Raw genomic sequence first — 21,939 nt, forward strand, 5'->3', positions numbered from 1 at the left:
CTTGAAGTCTTAATTCTGTTTCATTTGTCATTTTACCTTTTTGTCAGTACCAAACTGTTTTCATTATAGCTTTGCAATTTATTTTATAATCAGGAAGTTTGAATCTTACAGATCAAACTTTTTTCTTCAGGCCCTGTAAAATTCAATATAAATTTTACTGTAAAAATTTCTGTATCTGCAAAACATGCCATTGGAATTTTAATAGGTGTTACATTGTATCTGTAAATTATTTTGGATATTGTGTACATAATGGTATCAAGTCTTTCAATCAAGGAACATAAAATGTTTTTTTTTTCAAATTTCTGATTTCCAGCAATGTTTTGTATAGCTATTTTGTACTAAATTAATTTGTATCAAAACTATACATTTTGTGGTGCACACCTTTAATCCCAGCACTCCGAGGCAGAGGCAGGCGGATTTCTGAGTCTGGTCTATCTACAAAGTGATTCGAAACCCTGTCTCGATAAACAAAACAAACAAACAAAACCAAACAAAACAAAAAAACCAACCCCCCCAAACCAAACCAAAAAACTATACATTTTAATAATCTTGTTTACAAGTCTTGTTATCTTCCTTACTTTTGTTTGTTTTTTTCCGTCATTGCTACAGCTTGTAAATTTTGTCTAAGTGCTAGACAGCTGAGCACTTTATGCTTCCATCTGTATTTTCTTTGTATCATTTTAAATAGTATTAAGCATTATTTTCTTTTTTCTTTTCTTTTCTTTCCTCCTTTTCTTTCTTTCTTTCTTTCGTTTTGATTTTTTGAGACAGGGTTTCTCTGTGTAGTGAATTCCTGACTGTCCATGTACGAATAGTAGTTGCAGCAGCTTGAAGATGTTGGATCCCTTAGGACAGGAGTTAAAGTTTTAACTTGAATGCTGCTCCTCTAGAAGAGCCTCCAGTTCTCTTAACTGCTGATACATGGCTTCAGCCCCATAGCATGCAATTTATGTATTGAGTTTTGAAGTAATAAGTTACATGGAAAAAGCCAAAGTGTCATTATTAGTGTTGTTATAATAAATCTCAGAGGACATTAGCCAGAGTATAGCAGATTCCAGGCTGACTGAGTGTGGTTCTGTTCATCTCCATCAGTTAATTCTCTCTGCCTCCCTCTCTTTTTCCCTTCCTTCCTCTCTCCCTGCTTCCTTTTCTCTCTCCCTCCCCCCTCCTCCTCTTCTTCCTCCTCTTCTTCTAAGATTTATTTACTTTTATTTTATGTATATGAGTGTTTTGCTTACATCTATGTGTGGACCACATCTGTGCCTGGTGCCCTCGGTCACTAGAAGAGTGTCAGATCTCCCTGGGAGTGGACTTACACATGGCTGTGAGCTGCCATTTGGGTGCTGAGAATTGAACCCAGGTCCTCTGCGAGAACAGCCAACGCTTTCAACTGCTGAGTCATTTCTCCAGCCCTGTAAAAGGAGTAGTTTAAAAGTATATTACAGCTTACTAGTGTTGTTTGTTTGTTTGTTTTTGAAACTAAATGATTCAAATTAAACCCAGATTAATCAAATATATTACTACTACATTTTTAGGATTATTTTTATTTATTTTTTTATTTTTTTTTTTACTTTTACTTTTTTATTTTTTGCAGGGTTTCTTGTGTAGCCCTGGCTGTCCTGGAACTCACTCTGTAGACCAGGGTGGCCTCGAACTCAGAAATCTGCCTGCCTCTTTAGAATTCTATTGGCATGGAATCCTCCCCTTTAGTCTCTGTCCCTTTGAGGTTACGTGAGGTCCTTGAAGCAGCAGACAGTTACTCTACGTATATATGCATTGAGAATTTAATCCATTTTCCCACAGCTAGTTAATAGGTAAGGCCTTCCCTGTGGCTTAGAGACCACACCAGTAACCTTTGCTAGTTTTGTTGTATCACCTTCTTTGCTTTTCTTGCTGTTTTCCTTCATGGTTATAGGATTTAGTCTGCTCTAGTGTTTTGATTGCTTGCTTATTTGTTTTGTTTTTACACTGTAGATTTTTCTTTTGTGGTAGCGGAGGCTAATAGAAACAATATTTGATTGTAACCAGCTATTTTGAAATGATAGCAGTTGAGTATGGTCATAAAGAATAGAAGAAATTGATTGAAGAAGGAGAAAAATACTAATATGAAAACCATTTTTATTACTTTTTATTTTCCAGTTTTTGATATCCTGTTTTTGCATCTTTCTATATTTTTTAACTTTAGCATGTTAGTGCAGTTGTGGTCTTGAGTCTTGCACTGTGCTTACTATATTAGAACATTCTAAGTTTGTCTTGCTTGTAAGTCTTACATCCAAGATCTTACCAGACATGATATGTGTAAGATGATCAAAGTCTATAAACTAACATTTTAAACATGTTTTTTTAATGTACAAATGTTCATATTTCACTAGATACCATAGTGTGTGTTTTAGAGCAGAAGAAGGTCCAGGATCATATTGTATTTAATTGTCATGTCTCTGGTTTCCCTTAAACAACAGAATGTTCCTGAGCCTATATTTGTATTTCATGATTGACATTTTTAAAGCATTGAAGCCAGTTATTTTGTAGAGTATTTTTCTATATTAGTTTGTTTTCCCTCCTAGCTTCCCACCCTTTCCTTCCAATCTTAGTCTTCACAACTACTAAGTATCTTTTTTAGAATTGTTTTGAGATTGTACAGTTATCTTATTACTCTTGAGCATACTTATCTGTTTTAATAGTGGTTATTCTTTGCTATTTTAAAATAGTTGACAAATGGTATTTTTTCCAGTTCTCTGACTTATGTTTATCAAAGTTTAATAGTGGCTTTAGTGCATTCACTCATATATCTTGTATGTTAGGAGTGGTGTATATGTGGATGTCAGGACAGCCCATGAGTGTGGATTCTTTCCTTTACTAAAGTATGCGTCCCAGGGATCAACCTGCAGTTATCAGGCTTGGTGGCAAGCATCTTTTAACCATGGATCTTACTTGCCTGGATATAATTTCTTGTAATAAAGTAAAATTTCTCTTTGATACTCATTCATTCATTCAGTATTAGTATAGACTCATTGATGGCTAGTTTACCAATGTTCCTGTGAGTCTTTGAGCATTTTCTTATTTCTGAGTCAGCAAGATAGTTTAGGATCATTTAAAACTGACTGTCCTGGTGGGATCAAGTATTTCTCTAAGGAATGTGAAATGGATTTAGACATTTTCATGGTAGACATCTTATTGCTATTAAGGAATTAATAGCTTCTAGGTGCACACAGTGGACATAGTCAAACATATATGTAGAGGGGTATGTATAGTGTACATTTACTTTTCAGAAAGGGATATTGAGTTGACTGGTGTCATGGCTATTAAAAATAAAGACAGGGCAGAAGTGCACACACCTTAATCCTAGCACTGGGGAGGTAGAGGCAGGAAGATTCTGAGTTCAAGACCAGCCTGGACTTGAGTTCCAGGACAGCCAGGGCTATGCAGAGAAACATTGTCTCAAAAAACAAACAGAAAACAAAGAGAGGAGAAGACGGGGCATATAGTCTTGGCTACATAGCCTCATTATTGTTCTTAAAAGAAACTGTAAAGCTGAGTGTGGTTATATGTATTTACAATACCAGCTATTCCGGAGACCTGCTATGGTGTATTTCAAGTTTGAGGTTTTTGGGATCCTGTTACAGGAAAATGAGGAGAGCTGGAGTTCACTTCACTGAGCCCTGGGTTCATTTCTCAGTTCTGAAAAGAAAGAACTAACTCCACTATTCCTGAGATGAGTGGACATTCTTTTTTTTTTTTTTCTTTTTTCCTTTTCTCACTCTGCCCCACTCGCTCCAACCCAAAGATTTATTTATTATATGTAAGTACACTGTGGCTGTCATCAGACACACCAGAAGAGGGCATCAGATCTCATTATGGATGGTTGTGAGCCACCATGTGGTTGCTGGGGTTTGAACTCAGGACCTCCCGAAGAGCTGTCAGTGCTCTTAACCACTGAGCCATCCCTCCAGCCCCGAGTAGACATTCTTGACACAAAAAGATTGTTTTATTGGTTAACTCAATTCTAGGAAAGATATTTTATTTGTAGAGGAAGGTAACCTGAATGGGAAAGACTTGGGCTGTGAGCACACTGAAGAAATAAATGCATTCTGACATTGAGTTGTCTGTAAGAGTCAGAGAGATTCTCGTTAACATGGGATGGGAAAGCAAAGAACTTAACAATTTTCACAATTTTCTTCTTAAAGATGGCCTCACCACTTGACTGTGCATCCTAGTGGGCTCATCCAGTCAGCTGACCTGTTTTGTCGATGTGGGATACATTGGGCCAGCACTTTCCTTTCTGCTTGTGATGCTCTGCTGTCCTCAGATCTCTGTATTCAGTCACTAGTCATGCATCTTTCACAGTTCATTTTGGTGATCTTCTCTGCCTGTGTGTTTATGATTTTGCTTTGATTTCAGCTACGTTTTTTAAGGGAGTAAAGCCAAATGCCCATGTTTCGTTGGCATTTTTTCCTCCTGAAAGTTTGAAATGTTTAATCTTATAAATAATTTTATTTATAGTGGCCTGTGAGATGGCTCAGTGGGTAAGAGTGTTTGCTGTGTAAGAACAAGCACCCGAGTCCAGACGCCAGTACCTACATTTCAAAAGCTGGTTGTGACTGCTGTACTCTAGCCTACCCAGTGTGTGTGGAGACTCACAGGAGGATCTTTGGGGTTTACTGTCTTCTCCTTAGCTCCAGGTTCAGTGAGAGGACACCCTTTCTCCAGGAATAACATTCTCAGGCAGAGAATGGCAGAGCAGGAGGACAGCCTGTGTTCTCTGGCCTTTTCATGTGCTCACACACAACGTACAAATACCATGCTAACACATACACACAAATTACTCTTGTAGTAATACAATTATTGGAACATTATTGATCATATTTTCAGAGGTTAATTTTCTATAATGGATGATCTGGGCCAAGATGAATCTGAAAGGAATGTGTCAAATAGATGAGGAGGAAAAAGCTGTTAGGTGATGATGAACTATTAGGGTTGGAAGGCAAGCATGGTAGTGTATGTTATATGTGTGTAGAATATGCATGTGAGTTGGCAGATGAGGAGGTAGGTGGTTGTGCTGAGTTTACAGTAGATCTATGGGCAGTTTGTGAAAGAAAGACCTTATGTTTCTAGCTGAGGAAACTTTTCTTCTCTCAGGCACTCGGAAATCCCTAGAAGTTTTAAAGTGATGAAGTCAGTTTTTGTTGTTGTTGTTGTTTTGTTTTTGTTTTTAAATACTGAAAAGGAAGAAATAAGAAATTAATCTGAGTAGTCCTGGAATTAGAGAATGTGGGCATGTGCCAATTCTGTGGTCGTGAGGCCAGGAGGACATGTGGTGGCTGGATGTATGGCAAGTTGGTAGTGTACTGTATGCTTTCATATTTGCTGACTGGTTCCTATGTGTCACACAGAACTGGCAGAAGCAGCAGGTATACACAGTAATGAGGAGGGTTTTGAAGTATTATACAATATTTGTACACAAGAGCTTAATGTACAGCCCTGTAGTTGCTGTTTAGTGTCTTGAATTTATAGCAAGAATGGAAACCATGTGTCTTTTACTTACTTCCTTCTGGTAGAAACAGCGGAAGTCAAAGACCAGCTGCTGCTAATTTATAATTCTGTCTTAGAATGTTTATACTGTCTTTAGTTGTGCCAGTAGCATAAAATATTTATTGAAAAAACCAAAAGATGTCAAGAAGTAAATACAGATGGGTTGAAGAGGTGCTGCTTAGCCCTAGGAAGAGCCGTAGCCTCCTACAAACTGGGCATGGTGGTGCATATCCTTAATGCCAGCATCGGAGGAGGCCAATCAGAAGTTCAAGGTCATCGTCATCTTCATAGTAAACTGAGAACAGCCTGTAACCTGAGCTCCTGTTTCAAAAATAAAGGTGAAAAACCTTAACAATTAAATGAAGGGATTTCTAAATAAATGCTAAAGAAGATCACAGAATTTTCTTTCCGTAAAACCAAAGGGAGATATGCATGTTGGAAGATGGTGAGGGGTTGAGAAAGACTAGGGCTGGATGGAGAGAGACAGTGATCTACAGTGATGCTAAACACTTCAAAAGTAATGAGCAAGAAAAGTGAGCCATGTGGATAGGCTCCAGTTCTAGTCCCATGACACTAAGGAAATGTAAGTCAAAAAGAAACTGTAAGTATTCTCAGAGGCAAGGAGGCAGCAGAACAGTCAAGGGAAGTTCCTGTGTTGCTCCTGCATAGAAATACTGTACCTCAGTGGGTTAGAGCCACAGAATCTTAGAACCTCACCTTTTACTTCAGCACAGTTGGGCAAGCAATTCACTCCCTAAGTATTTCCCTTCCTTCCTGTTAATTTTGACTATCTCTGGAACACAGCTTCTTTGTGCTCTCAGAAAATACTTCCCAGAAGATTTCACCTCATTGTTGCTGGTCTCTTCTTAATAACTGCTAATTTCTTAGCTCCAGCTAACCAGCATCAATTGTCCCAGTAGTCTCCTTCTCTTGACTAAAATTTAGCCAGAGACAAATGACCAAAGCTGCCAAAGTTCTGCTGCTTGCTAGGGCTGAAACATGGCTCAAATCACTCACAGCAACAAAATCTTCCATATCCCTACTAGGATGGCTCACTAAGTGCCACTTAAAACATTTCATGGCTTTCCAATTCCAAAGTCCCCAAATCCAAATTCTTCCAAACAAAAACATGGTGAGGCTTATCACAGCAGTACCCCACTCCCTGGTACTTCTCTCTTAAGGTTTTACTGCTGTGAACAGACACTATGCACGACCAAGGCAACTCTTGTAAGGACAACATTTCATTGGGGCTGGCTTATATGTTCAGAGGTTCAGTTCATTATCATTAAGGTGGGAGCATGGCAGTGTCCAGGCAGTCATGGTGCAGGAGGAACTGAGAGTTCTACATCTTCATCTGTAGGCTGCTAGCAGAATACTGACTTCCATGTAGCTAGGATGAGCGTCTTAAAGCCCACACTCAAAATGACACACCCACTCCAACAAGGCTACACTTCCTAATAGTGCAACTCCCTGGGCCAAGCATATACAAACCATCACACTTTCCTAGCTACTGTACCCACCTAAGAGTTCTTCTCACAGTTATATACCACTTCTTATCTTACCCACCTTTCATCCCTCCCATTTTTAATCTTATTAACTAAAACCTGAGTATATGATGTACTACTCTTGTTTATCCAAGCATTTTGATCATGATGTGTGGTCAGTAAGTTTTGATCTCTAAATGCAACCAAATTTAAATAAAATATTGAAGTTCTGTTGACAGTATGGAAAAATCACATGAAATGCTTATTTGGTTAATGCTTTTGTTGGTACCATAAGATCATGTAGATTTGGATCAAGCTTGCTTGGTTGATGATAAAACTTTTGGTGGGTAAATAAGGTAGCTAAACCACTTAAAGTGGATCACATTTCATAATTGAGGTTTCCATGGATCACGTCAATCAAAACACGAAATGCTTAATCATATACACTGTAATTGGGTATTTAAAGGATATTTTAGGCCTTTAAAGCAAAATGTATCAAAGAACAGTAAGAAACTTTTAGGGGATTTTTGAGAACATGCTGAAATTAAGAAACCCTCAGATATAAAAAGTTACTTTGAAGAACATGCATAGTGGCTTATTGTGCTCATATGGAAGACCATCCTACATAGTAATAATAAGATCCAAACTCTTGGGCTCAATAATTAAGAGCAGTTCCCAGTGCTACACGGTGGCTCCCAGCTGACTGTAACTCTAGTTCCAGGGGTTCCACACCCTTTTCTGATACTGCATGCACATGGTTCGCATGTAGACAAAATATTCATATACATTTAATAAATAAAATTTCTAAAAGCTTACAACTTTTAAATGCTAGATTTCTTTTTTAGAAAATAAATATTATAGAATAGAGTTTATTCAGGGCATGGGTAAGGGATTTGAGAGGGTAGTAGCGACAGAAAGGCAGAGACAGCAGAGCAGTAGAGGCCGGCCATGAGGGTGTCAGACCTCATTACAGATGGTTGTGAGCTACCATGTGGTTGCTGGGATTTGAACTCAGGACCTTCTAAAGACCAGTCAGTGTTCCTAAACCTCTGAGCCATCTCTCCAACCCGAATGCTAGATTTCTTTTCTTTGTATGTTTTGTTTATTTTTTGTTTTGTTTTTTTGTTTTGCTTGTTTTTGTTTTTTGAGACAGGGTTTCTGTTGTCCTCTAACTTGCTTTTTGTAGACCAGGCTGGCCTGGAACTTACAGAGATCCACCTGCCTCTGCTTGTGCTGGGATTAAAGGTGTGAGTTACATTTCTTACTAGCACAGAGTTTTTGTTACTGCAAGCTCATACGTGCTTGTGATTCTCTCTTCTTAGATTGAGTGTCACCCTCCACTTTGTGATTTTCTCTTCTTAGATTGAGTGTCACCCTCCACTTTGTGATTCTCTCTTCTTAGACTGAGTGTCACCCTCCACTTTGTGATTTTCTCTTCTTAGATTGAGTGTCACCCTCCAGTTTGTGATTTTCTCTTCTTAGATTATCATCCTCCACTTTGTGGTTCTCTCTTCTTAGACTGAGTGTCATCCTCCACTTTGAAGTGCACTGATTGTGCTTTGCTCCTATTCATGACATTAAAAATTAAACATTCCTTTTATGAATTGTTAAAAGAAAGAATGGATAGTTGTTTTTTAGATCACTTTTTCAAATTCCATTTTTTATTCTAAAATTGAAGTAAGTTTTTTAAAGCATATAATTTAGCATTTAATTTCTTCATTCCAGATGAAACCATAAAAACTTAGATGAAACAGTCACAACTTACAGACCACGCTGCTGGATTTCACTCTGTCCACACCGTACGCCTTCGTCAGTAGATGTCAGTCGTTTTCCCCTGGCCTCAGTATCAATGTGAAGAAATTTATTTGACCCTTAGCATTTCTTACCATCTTAAGAAGAGGAAACTGTTAAACTTAGCATTTAGGAGTAGAATTAGTCTAGACTTCAGAGGTTTTAGTAATTTTTTAAAATTTTATTTATTTATTTTTATTCATATGAGTACACTGTAGTTATCTTCAGACACACCAGAGGAGGGCATCGGATCCCATTACAGATGGTTGTGAGCCTCCACGTGGCTGCTGGGAATTGAACCCAGGAACTCTGGAAGAGCAGTCAGTGCTCTTAACTGGGAGCCATCTCTTCAGTCTGGGTTTTAGTAATTTTTCATTGGACCTTTTAGGCTCCAGATTATTCTGTATTGGATGATTGAATGATATGTCAGTAAATCAGCCATATTTATTATATTTTTGATATTTTTAATGTTAAGAAAAGGTATGCCTATGTGTTTCTGTGCACTGTGGGAGGTTTATGAGTTAGTTGCCCTTAAATTCATTTTTTGATGGTGCTTTGTTACTAACTTCAAAATTTCTTTAAACCTTAGTGTTTAGTAGTCAAAAAGTAACAGCTGTGGTTCTCAACCTGTGGGTCGTGACACCTATGGAGGTTAAACAACTCTTGCACAGGTCACATGTCAGATATTCTGCATATCAGATATTTATATTATAATTCATAGCAGTAGAAAAATTTAGTTATGAAGTAGCAATGAAATACTTTTATGGTTGGGATAACCAACACATGAGGAACTGTATTCAGGGGTCGCAGCATCAGGAAGGTTGAGTCCACTAGGCTATAGGATGGTTACTTAAAGGCATTGGACTTTTCTTAACATTTAGAACTGGGGGTGGAGAGCATATGTACACATCATGATCAAATGGAATATAGTTCTAAGGTAGGTAGTTGCGAGTTTTATTCTATGACCAGACGGGTGATAAAAGGCTATTAGGAAAGGTAGTAATAGTGAGGCTAGAGAATGGCTTAGGTGGTGATGTCTTGCCACGTAAGTATAAGGTGCTGAGAACAGGTTCCCAGCACCCATGTTCATGCTGGGTGTGGGGGAGCATTCCTGACACTTCAGTGCTTTGGGGAGCAGAGACAGGAGGATTCCTAGAGCTGGTTAGCCAGTCAGCCTTGCTGAACTGGTGAGTTCCTAGTTCAGTGAGAGACACTGTCTTAAAAATAAAGTGGTGATACAGAAAATCTGGTACATTTACACTACTGGAACACTACTCAGCTATTAAAAACAATGACTTCATGAAATCCGCAGACAAATGGATGGAACTTGAAAATATCATCCTGAGTGAGGTAACTCAGTCACGAAAGAACACACATGGTATGGACGCATTGATCCGTGGATATTAACCCAAAAGTTTGGAATACCCAAGATTCAATTCACAAACCATATAAAGCCCAAGAAGAAGGAAGACCAAAGTGTGGATGCTTCAGTGCTTCTTAGAAGGGAGAACAAAATACTCACAGGAGGAAATACAGAGATAGAGTGTGGAGCAGAGACTGAAGGAAAGGCCATCCAGAAACTGCCCGACCTGGGAATCCATCCCAATACAGTCACCAAACCAGGACACTATTGTGGATGCGATTGAGTTGACCTCTGGCATGTATATAAACAGACATGGATGCAAACATCTACACTGAGGTCTTCTACACACAAAAGGTTCAGATTGTTTATTCAGGGTACCCAATAAGTCTTTTAGTGCTCCCTGTTCATCTCCCTCTACCTCCATGTACAATAACCTGAATATAGTTTATTATTAACAAGGTTATTTAACACAAACAACTACACTAGAGATGATAAGCATTTAAGCTTGAACTGTTATAGGATAAAAGTCAAAAGGCTTTAGTTGTCCACAGAACCATTCGTTGTATATTAATTACTTTTGTTTACTGGTTTGAAGATTGTAGTCTTTTTGCTTTTGCTAAGTTTTACTTGTCTGAAATTCACTTATTTTGAGTGTGCTTTGTCAGGTGTTTGGTTCAGAACTCTGCCCCAGCATGTTGTATAACCTGTTTAAAAATAGGACTGACCCACACAGTGTTCAGAAAGGTTGTTGATACTAGAAAAACTATTAAATGAATTTGTAGAGCTCATACCTTACAAAAGGGGATTTTCTTTAAAACAGAAAATTAAGGTTCCAATTCTGTAGATCTGTATAACTAAAATTTAGAGAGTATTGATGTAACTAATAGTTGTTGGATAGTTGACATTTATTCTAAGTGTTGTTCACTAAGTCAGTTTGATGTTTTGGCTGCTGGGATGCGGAAGTAGGTAAAGGCACTGCCGTACAAGTCCGACAACCTGAGTTCCGTTCCACACCCATGAAGAGGTTGAGGCCTGCTCTGCAAACACTGTGGCATGTGTATACATACAAGAAGAAGAAGAAAACAATTGGAAAGTTTTTGTTTAGGTTTTTTTATTTTGAGGCAGATGTTATCCTTATCTTTATTGAGGATTTTCCCTTTGTTTTGTTTAACTGCTATTGTTTGTTTGTTTATTGTGTCTGTGCATATGTGTGGACATGTATGTGCCATGGTGCACATATGCACATGTCAGAGGACAACTTGCTTAGACTCCATCCTCTCTTTTTATCATGTGAATCCTAGGATTCGAACTGAGGTTGTCATGCTCTTGCTGACCCTCAGTACTATTATTTATATGTGTATTTATATATATATATGTTATATATATATATATATATTCCCAAGTGTATTAGATACAATAAATGGTTTTAGTCACCAAAACCTGTTCATGTATATGTATACTCCTGGAGGTTTAGAAAACAGGATCCTTATTTTGACAGATAATCTGGAATTTTTTCCACAAGGTTTGGGTAGGATGAAAAGGGTAGAGTGAGAATTTGCTGTCTAACTTTTGTACCATTTATTCATTTATTATCATTTGCATGATGGGAGATTATGGTTCATTTGCAAAGTGTATACAGTTGTTTTGACGGGACAGACAGTTTAGGGGTGTAATGTTGTAAATACACCTTAGTGGAATCATTTGGGATACTCTTGAGTAAAAGTACTCTTGAAATGAATCTCACCCCAGAGGCGTCTTGAGACTAAAACCTAAACAGATTTTAAGTCAATAAGGCAAAGCTTCTGTAAAAACAAAACACAAACAAAAACAGCGGTAGGAGAACTGAAGGGAATCGTTCCCTGACTTCAGAGGAGGACATGCCAGCGCCTCTAAAGGAAATGTGTGTAGTTGACACTGACATGGTCATCTTAGGATATCCAGGTAGCTACTCTTGTTTTTGTTGTCAACAAAACCTAACTATTACTGCACTCAGTTGTTTTCCACATTAAAGGAAACTAGAACTATTTTCTTCTTACTGAATTGAAGAACTTTTAAAAAAGTTAATTATAATTGAGATGTACTATCTGTTGTGTTCTGTTGTAAGTATCTCATGCATTTGTTGGTCACAACAACTCTAGTGGCTAAGTAGGCACAAGCATTCCTCCCACTGTTTTTTTTTTTAAAGCCCATTTATTTATTAATATTTATGCATACCTATGGTGGTCTCTGTCTCTCTCTCTGTCTCTCTCTCTGTCTCTCTCTCTTTCTTGCTTTCTTTCTTTCTTTCTTTCTTTCTTTCTTTCTTTCTTTCTTTCTTTCTTTCTTTCTTTTTCGAGACAGGGTTTCTCTGTGTAGCCCTGGCTGTCCTGGAACTCACTTTGTAGACCAGGCTGGCCTCGAACTCAGAAATCCGCCCGCCTCTGCCTCCCGAGTGCTGGGATTAAAGGCGTGTGCCACCACGCCCGGCTCCTTTTCTTTTTTATTAGATATTTTCTTTATATACATTTCAAATGCTATCCCGAAAGTTCCCCATACCCTCCCTCCACCCTGCTCCCCTACCCACCCACTCCCACTTCTTGGCCCTGGCGTTCCCCTGTATTGGGGCATATAAAGGCAAACTAGCATTTCTACAGCTGCAGATCTGCATGTGGCGGGATGGACAATGTAAAGTGCTTTTCTCCCTTGATTTCCCTGAGGTCCTGGGTGGGCTTTGAGGCTGCTGATTTGTAATGACCGCTCTGCCCAGAATCTGGCAGAGGTTAGAGGTGCTATCTATAGCATTGCTGTTTTATGACTAGGAAAGCATCTTGCTTTTAGCTGCGTCAGTCTGAAGTCTTTGGAGGGCTGTGGACTGTCTGTTTTACATGAATATAAGAAAGATGTAGATTTCTCATTACCCACAAACTGTGATATCTGGCATGTTCTTAATAGGTATTATTTCTGTGTAATTAACCCTGATACTGTCTTAATGTTTAAGAAGCTCGTCTTGATGTTAGTTTGATTCTATTATAAAAATACAAGACTTAAAATTCAGTCATTTCTTTCCAGACATCTGTTAGCAATAGTAATTGACGCTTGTTCTTTGATAGAAAGTAGAGAAAAATTAACCTTTTACTTTGTGAGTTAGTTCCTATTACATATTAGTTATAAGGATAAAATTGCCTGTATAGCCTGGAATATTCTGAAACTTATCTAAAAGATTTATTTTTCTTACATAATAGTTCATTTTCTAGGAACATTTTATTACTATAGCCACCTAAAAACAACTTTATTATGACAACTGATTTTTGTTTACTTAAGAGAACCTGCTGCTAAAATTGGAATGAGGAAGGGTGTAATCTTAAGTATAGACACACACCCCTTACTTTGCAAATAACCAGAGTGCTATGTGTGCATGTTGTTAGGCTCCTTCTGAACGGTGGAAATAAAGTCATTTGCATGTTTTTCTCTTTGTACAGCTTAAAATGACAAATGTGTGATCTCAATGGAATAAATGGCGTCCAGAGTCACAGATGCTATAGTCTGGTATCAGAAGAAGGTGAGTTGATAGTCAAAGCTTTTCTTTCTTTCTTTTTTTTTTTTTAAGAGTTTGAATATCACAAATTACTGTGTATTTTTTTTGCTATCAATTTAAGCCAGGTATTACCAAAAGTAAAGACTAAATAGGTTTTGGGGCAGAAGATTATATTATTGTGATTTTCTTTTTCCCTATGTTATCTTTAAATAAATTGGAAAAACAGTGCCTAAAACACTGTCTTCTAGTTTTCACCCTAAGATCTCAAAGTAGCTAGACTACTAGATTAATCACTGCCATGTAGAGTCTATGGCAAGTCTCCAGGGTTATTTATATAAGTAGAAATATACAAAAGTAGTCCAAATTTTATTGCTTTCTTTTCTTTTCTCTTTTTTGTTTTTGTTTTTTTGGCTTTTTTTTTTTTTTTTTTGTAACAGGGTTTCTCTGTGTAGCCCTGGCTGTCCTGGAACTCACTTTGTAGACCAGGCTGGCCTCGAACGCAGAAATTCGCCTGCCTCTGCTTCCCGAGTGCTGGGATTAAAGGCGTGTGTCACCACACCGGCATTTCTTTTCTCTTTTTAACTGAAAGAATGCTAGATTGTCAGAATTTAGCTTATGTAAAAAGTCTAATAACCTTAGTTTTTAATTTTTTTGTTTTTAGTGTTTGTGGTGAATCATATTTATTGTTACATATTAAAGCATTTCTTTTTATTCTTGGGAATACCCATTATTGAACCCATAGTTTTGTACTTACAAGGCAGATATTCAACCATTGATCTACATTTTTAATCCTGGGAACCCTGATGGTGCTTTGGCCCTAGGGGTTTTATTCAAATGTAACTGTGTATTTAAGCTTCTGTTGTGCGAAGCAAACCAGGCAAGCTTTTAACTTTTGGAACTGGTGCTGTGATAATTAAATCCTGTAGAAGTGTGACAAGGGGGCTGGCAAGATGGCTCAGCGAGTAAGAGCACTGACTGCTCTTCCAAAGGTCCTGAGTTCAAATCCCAGCAACCATATGGTGGTGGCTCACAACCACCCAAAATGAGATCTGGCGCCCTCTTCTGGCATGTCTGGAGACAGCTACAGTGTATGTATAATAATAAATAAATCTTAAAAAAAAAAAAAAAGAAGTGTGACAAGGCTGAGAACTGAGTCTGTTTAGGATATGTTGTTTAATTCTTGGTAAAATACACCACAGGTGTACAGATAATATAATATCATGGTTTCTATATGAAGTTCTTCATTGGAAGTATTGATATTGGAATGTCGTGACATGGAATGTAGTAGTGCCACCTTTAAAGTTCTAATGAGCTTAAACATAAAATTCCCAAAGAAAGTAGAAATAAAAAATTAGATAAATCTGTGTATACACACACACATACACACACAAAACAAGGTACTTTGAGGTGTATCGAATAAACTTATCTTATAATAATTATTTTCAGTTAGGCATGGTGGCCCATGCCTTCGATCCCTGCATTTGGGGGGCAGAGGGAGGAAGATCTCTGAGTTCTCTGCCAGCCTGGTTTACATAGCAAGTTTCAGGTTTGCCATGACTGCACAATGAGACCCTGTCTCAGCAAACAAATACATACACACACACACACACTTGTTAATATTTATATATACGTGTGTGTATATATAGCTATATATAAATTTTCCCACAGTTTTCTAAATTCTATTTATCAGAGTAATGTTTCCAAACATTTTCTTTAGCTTTTAGTGTAGGCCATTTAGAAATTCACTGAAGATTATAGAACATACTTGGCTAAATGAACTTTTTTTGGGATCCTCCCATATATTTAGTTGAATGACACTGCTCTTGTCTGAGGTAATTTATTTAGATGTCTTGGACATGTGCAACTTAAAAATTCTATAGAACACTTGTAAAAATGTGTCCCAAAATTATTCCAACAGATTTAATCACACATTTTCTATGAGGGAGTTGACCTTTAAATTGTTTTCTTAAAGAAAACCATATGAATCATTCAGAGATTGTTGCTTATTATTAACCTTATTAAAAATAAATAAACAAGAAGCCCCAGTAATGTAGTTTTGCTCCCCCATTTTATTTTATTTTATTTTATTTTATTTTATTTTATTTTATTTTATTTTGTTTTTTTGAGACAGGGTTTCTCTGTGTAGCCCTGGCTGTCCTGGCACTCACTCTGGCAACCAGGCTGGCCTGGAACTCAGAACTCCGCCTGCCTCTGCCTCCCGAGTGCTGGGATTAAAGGCGTGCGCCACCAACGCCGGGCTTCCCCTTTTGCTCTCTTTACCTAGTCCCTCTGTTCTGTTCCTCAGAGGCAGTCATTTTTAGTCATCACTCGCTGACTCTCAACGTCTTTCCTTCCTTTCTTCATCTTCATAGGGGTTTCAGGAGAGGGGTTGCAAATTCCAGGAACGGGATTTTAGTTTTGTAATTACTTCTCGGGGATCTTGCCCTTGGTGGATAAGAAGTAGATAAGCAAGGTCATATAGTGTTTATAGTGCTAAGTTTAAGATTGGTAGACCTTTTCTACAGAGGGCTAGATAACATAGATCTTAGTGTTTTCAGTTTATAAAGTTGTTGTTACAGTTACTCAGCTCTGCCCGTGTTGTATAAAAATAGCCGCAGACCATATCCTGAGTTGGTGGCTGTGCTTGCCTTCTCATAGACTTAACTTGGAGAAACAACTAGAGTTGAATCTGTACACCTTAGTGCTGATAGTAGGTGAAGACAGTCTCGTGTCACACAGTGCAATGGTGCCCTTAAGTCACACTGTCTACTTGTCCTCTCTTCCTCATTGTTGATTTATGACTGTATGATAAATTGTTGTTTTTAATAAGCCATCTCTAAATGTTCTACTATTGAGCAATGACTAAAAGTCCTAATTAATGTCTCTATATGACTGTGTGTGTGTGTATGATTTACAGCAGTGTCCTATAATAATACTATAATGATTTTTCCAGTGTATATGACTTATTTTTTGACTTGGTTTTTCAAATTCTTTTCTGCAGCTTGTGATGAAACCGTAGCATTTACTTTTGTTGCAGTCATTCATGTGCATGCTTTATGTTGCTTCCTAGGGAATGATTTTCCTAGAACTGTATGTGCGCCTGCAGGATGCTTTCCAGTGTTGGGTGTGTTGAAATACACCTTGAGAGTTCCCCTTACCGGTCTTTGTTCAGACAAGTTTGTTTTAAAACAAGAGCCTTTTAAAAGTGCTTGCAGTGCTTCGGAAACCTTAAGAACTCGATGCTTGCTGATTATTTGAGCACAGACAATTCTTTCTTTGAGCTCCAATTGCCACTTTTTTTTTTTTTTTAAGATTGCCCAGATAATGGTTCTCAGCACATTTTCAATCATGACTCCCTCTGAAGTAGTTATGGCAGCTAAGGATGTAATTTTTGGAAAATATATATAATGTTTACACATATGAACTGTCACATTGGTTTGAATGCTGGTTAATATGTCCTAGATTATATAACTTAAAAGTTTTAGTATATAATAGTTTGTTTTTCTGACTATCATTAATAGTATTCAACTTAGCTTGGTATTACTACTCCAAATAAAATTCAGGTGTGTCTACCTCATTTCCTTTGTTGGTTGGTCCACGCACCTTAGAGTCACTCTCCCCTCATGGAAAGTGGTCCCGTTTCCATGTTTTTGTTTGAGTACTGAAGGTTAATTAGCTCCAAAGGCATCACTTAGCTCATGAGCTGTTTTGAACTTGAACTCTAATATCAGATGTGAAGTTTCCAGAAGAATATGAAACAAAACATTTTAAACTATAATCAGTGTTTTCAGGAAAAAAATTACATGTGAGGGACCTTTATGCATTGTTTACTTTGGTATTTTTAAAGTTCCTTACAATCATTTCTTAACCTTTATTCAATGCTATACAGTAATAATCATGAACAACTTGCAAGTTCCTATTGCTAAAAAAAAAATAGTTTTTCAGTTACCTTGCAGGTACAGCTTATGCAACACAAAAGACCACAGGAGAGAAGCCAGACAGTTTCAGGTTAATAATGGACAGTTGAATGTTCTTTATAACAGAACTATTCTTGTATGTTGGTATTTCTTATTTCTGAAGTTAGAGACTTACTTATCATTGGGAGTGAATGCTAAATATCAACCCACAGGTAATTAATTGACACACTAAGAATTACTTTTTAAAAAATCCAGTGATAATAAAGTTTTATGAATATACATGTTAAAATAGAGAAAATGAGGTTGATTTTAGAAGACAAATGTATAAAAGAAGGTTGATGTACAAATAACCCCTAAACAAATAACAAAGAGAAGCACTACTAATATATGGTAATTAAAACCGTGAGGAAGTACAGTGGCCAACAGTAAAACACGTCTGAATTTTTGTGGTTGTTTTAATGATTTATTTTTATGTGTGTATATGTGTCTCTCTGTGTGTGCATGTTCTTGTCTGTATATGTATCTCATGTGTGGTACCCATGAAGGCCTAAAGAGGTCATTGGATCTCCCTGTATGTGGTTTTGAGTTGATTGATGTATGTGCTAGGAACTCAGCTCCAGTCTTCTACAAGCTCAGTGTACACATTTAACTACTAAGCCATCTCTCAAGTCCCATAGATGAATGAATGCTTTGTGGCCAATGTTGGCTAATGTTAGCCAAGTGTGGGATTCATTTATTAACTTAAACAAACTGTCCCGAGTAACATGAACATCATTTGTAACTGGTGTTAATTATAAATATTTGGGAACTTTAGATCCTCTACTTTCTTAGTTAAGTCATGATGTGTGCATATGTCCCACATATGTACATAGGCATCTGTGAATATTTTCATGTGTGTACATAAGTACAAGTATAGGCATTTCAGAGTTAGCTGTAGTTGCTTATTAATCGCCCAGCAGCCACTACCTACCCCAATCTTGTAGATCTCGAATGAAACACACACACAGCCTTATATTTAATATACCTTAATTAGCTCAATGGCTGGGCCAATTCCAAACTTCCATATTACTAACGCCTCCCCTCCAACACTCCTGAGTTATTACTTCCTGAAACCTGTATTCCATCTTTGCTGCCCTAGACCCAATTGGGGAGGGAGGACTAAGCTGCTCTTCCCTGGCACTTACATGTGTTGGCTGACTCTTCATCCTGTGCTTTCCCCAGCATGGCAATTCTGTGCTTCTTTTTCTCCTGGTCCCCTGGCCTGCCAATCTGACAGTTCTGTCTCTGTGTCCCTGCCCAGCCATTGGCTGCAGGCAATTTTATTTACAAATCAGAACCAACTCGGGGCAGGAACCCTCACTCAGCATCTTACATGTGGATTCCCTGCAGTCTTGGGAACCCAATTAACATAACACAAGCATAAAACCAAATCCACAACAGGTTAACTTGCACAACATCATGCAGATGATTAAGAAGTAGTAAGTGTCTGTTGTCAGTTTCCAAAACTACTGCTATTATTTATTTTTTTAACATCTTTCTTGTGTCAGGATTTTCTTGTAAGGATGAGTCCAACACAAACTAAGAGAGGGAAATGTATTGGCTTAAATGCTAAAGCATGCAAAATGGTGAGGTTTACCTCAGAACTGACTAAATCCTAACTCCAGATGTGTGTGTCTGTTTCATTTTCCTTCTCTGCTTCTCTAGAGTTAACACTTCCTTTTACCACATAGGCTGTTACATGTGTTATGGGGACCAACCTGAGGCACCTCTGGACTCTTGTTTTCCTCTGAGAAGAAAGGATCTATGGAGGACTGGAATATATTGGGTTTTCCATTTAAGACTTTCTCCCTGTTGTAAGAGCTTCAGTTTGCCTAGAAGTTTTCATTGACCATAATCCCTAGACTAAGAGGCTGACTATCTAAAATCTCAGGGCAGGGAAGCCTCAATTTCTTTAAACTGATGATGGCATTCTATTTCCCTGCCAGCGTCTGGTTTAGATCAGCACATGTGCCCCAATTTTGCCTAAATGAAACATGGAGTCTTCTAAGAAAAGGCTTCCATTTCTTAAAAAGAAAACCAGCAGCAGTAATAATAGAGGAAACGAAAGAAAGGAAGGGAGGGAGGGAGGGAGGGAGGGAGGGAGGAAGGAAGGGAGGGAGGAAGGAAAGGAAGGGAGGAAGGAAAGGAAGGAAGGAAGGGAGGGAGGGAGGGAGGGAGGGAGGGAGGGAGGAAGGAAAGGAAGGGAGGGAGGAAGGAAATGAAGGGGGGAAGGAAAGGAAGGGAGGGAGGGTACCAAGCACTTCAAAGTGAGCTGAGTGAGTGACATGGAGGATGTGTCCTGTCTTTGGACTTCTGTTGGATAAAATTCTGCTGTCACAGCTTTGTATGGTGACCTTGTTCCTATAGGAATTTGCAAACAAGTTAATAATAGCTGATTTCAATGATGAATAAATTTTTTTTTCCTGGACTTTTTATTTAAACTACAGAATTACCACTGAAAGTGTCCTACTTTTGATCTTTGTGCAAGATAGTGTTACACTTTTATTTTATGTTGTTACTGTTAGTTATCGAGATACCTTCTTACTCTGCAACCCTGACTGGCCTAGAACTTGCTATGTACATCAGGCTGACTAACAAATCTGCTTGCCTCTGCCTCCCAAGGGCTGACATTAAAGACATGAGTCACCACTTCTGGCTACCATGTTAATATTTTTGAAAAATTATTCATTCATACTACTGGAGATTTTAGTTCCTTGAAGCTGAAAGTGCTATTCAGATATTCACTCAAACTGGCTTTCTGAACAAGACATACTAAGCCACAGAAAAGTGGTCTCTCTTTTTCTTTCCTTAAGCCATATTCTTAATATGCATCAATTTTTTTTAATGTAATTAGGGGGCTAGAGAGATGGCCTAGTGGCTAAGAGCGCTTTCTGCTTTTGCAGAGGACCTTTTTGATTCCCAGCTCACACCTAGGTAACTCCAGCTCCAGGGCATACTCTCTTCTGGCATCAGTGGGTACTCCACTTGCATGTAGTATATGCACACATGCAGGCAGATACTCGGTACATAAAATAAAAAAAAAAACTTAAAAATGTAATGTAAAACAAATAGGTTTATGGTATGATTAAATATATACGTTATGTACACATATATATAATAGAGAAAAGACAGTGTAATTGAGTATGTGTGTGGGTATGTGTGTACATGTGGAGCTCAGAGGACAATCTGTGAGAGTCAGTTCTTTCCATTTATGGTGTAGTTCCCAGGGATTGAACTCTGGTTGCCATGTTTGGGCAGCAACTGCCTTTCCCTCTGGGCTATCTTTGTGGCCTCCAACACTGTTGTTAAGAGTCAGGATCTGTGTTTGCATTGTGAGATTTCCTAGCTTGTGATACTGAAGATGTTTAGTCTTGGAGCTTTGGTCCTCCTTTTGTATGTGGCAGCTACTAACACTTAACAGATCTTTTAAAGTTGTGAGGGTATAAGTTTATTATGAATTTTAAGAGGGTTTGAAGTATTGTATGAATTGCTTAATCAATATGAGCAAGCAGTTTTAAAACTATTAGTCAACTTCTGATGTGATATAAGAAGAAATTAAAATATCTTCCAGTACTCAATATTTTCTCTAATGACCATGTCTGTGTTACACACAATCCTTCTATTGGGAGAGAGTTGGGTATGTAGCTAAGGGAAAGCCAGAAATGGTATTTTACCCTGGCAACAGTGATCAGTCCAGATGTTCAAAAACCCAAGCTATTATATAAACATTTAAAAGAACTAGAGTTGATGAAAAGACTCGGTTTCTTTTGTCAAGGAGGTAATAGGCTAAAGTTGAGAAGAGCCTCTGGGTGTGTTCCACAGCCTGGTGAGAACTGCAGATGAAAGAATGAAGAGCGGTGGGGTATAGGGAAGGAGAGACCGCAGGCCAGCACAGTGCTGTGTTCCCAAATCCTCTGTCACCTTGCTATTGCCCTTTGAGTAGTTTCATCAAATGAGCAAGTTCTCCTTTTTAAAAAGGGTGGGGTGGGGTGGGGTGGGGTGGGGTGAGAGTTAAGTGCCTTCACTTCTGAATTTTGCTCTTTATGCATATAAAGAAATGGTGATGTCATCTTTTCTAATCATTTATAGATTAATTCGTGGTATATATAATGTGATATCATAGTGTCATACATACATGTTGCATCTGCTGTAAATGTGGTCCCCTGTTGTCATGACTACCTTTTCATATTGGCCCAGATTGTCCGAGGAATTGCTGTCCCAAAATTGCTGGAATCCTTTTAGGTGGACTCAGATTCTCATGGAGTTAAAAATGACCTTCACTTGTGAATGAGAGCTCTGAAA

The 21,939-nt window shown here is 38.1% G+C and overlaps 1 protein-coding gene across 1 annotated transcript in view; it reads left to right on the forward strand.

Annotated features, from left to right (window-relative positions):
- Window positions 1–21,939, forward strand: part of Phtf2 (putative homeodomain transcription factor 2) — a 112,719-nt gene that overhangs the window by 11,360 nt on the left and 79,420 nt on the right. The window contains exon 2 of the mRNA XM_021163161.2: window positions 13,626–13,705. Coding sequence (XP_021018820.1) covers window positions 13,661–13,705 — 45 coding nt within the window. The 5' untranslated portion in view covers window positions 13,626–13,660. The remainder of the gene's footprint in view (window positions 1–13,625; window positions 13,706–21,939) is intronic.

The sequence above is a fragment of the Mus caroli genome, unplaced genomic scaffold (genome assembly GCF_978045245.1).
Source record: "Mus caroli unplaced genomic scaffold, Mus_caroli_1 scaffold_4, whole genome shotgun sequence".
Classification (NCBI taxonomy): domain Eukaryota; kingdom Metazoa; phylum Chordata; class Mammalia; order Rodentia; family Muridae; genus Mus; species Mus caroli.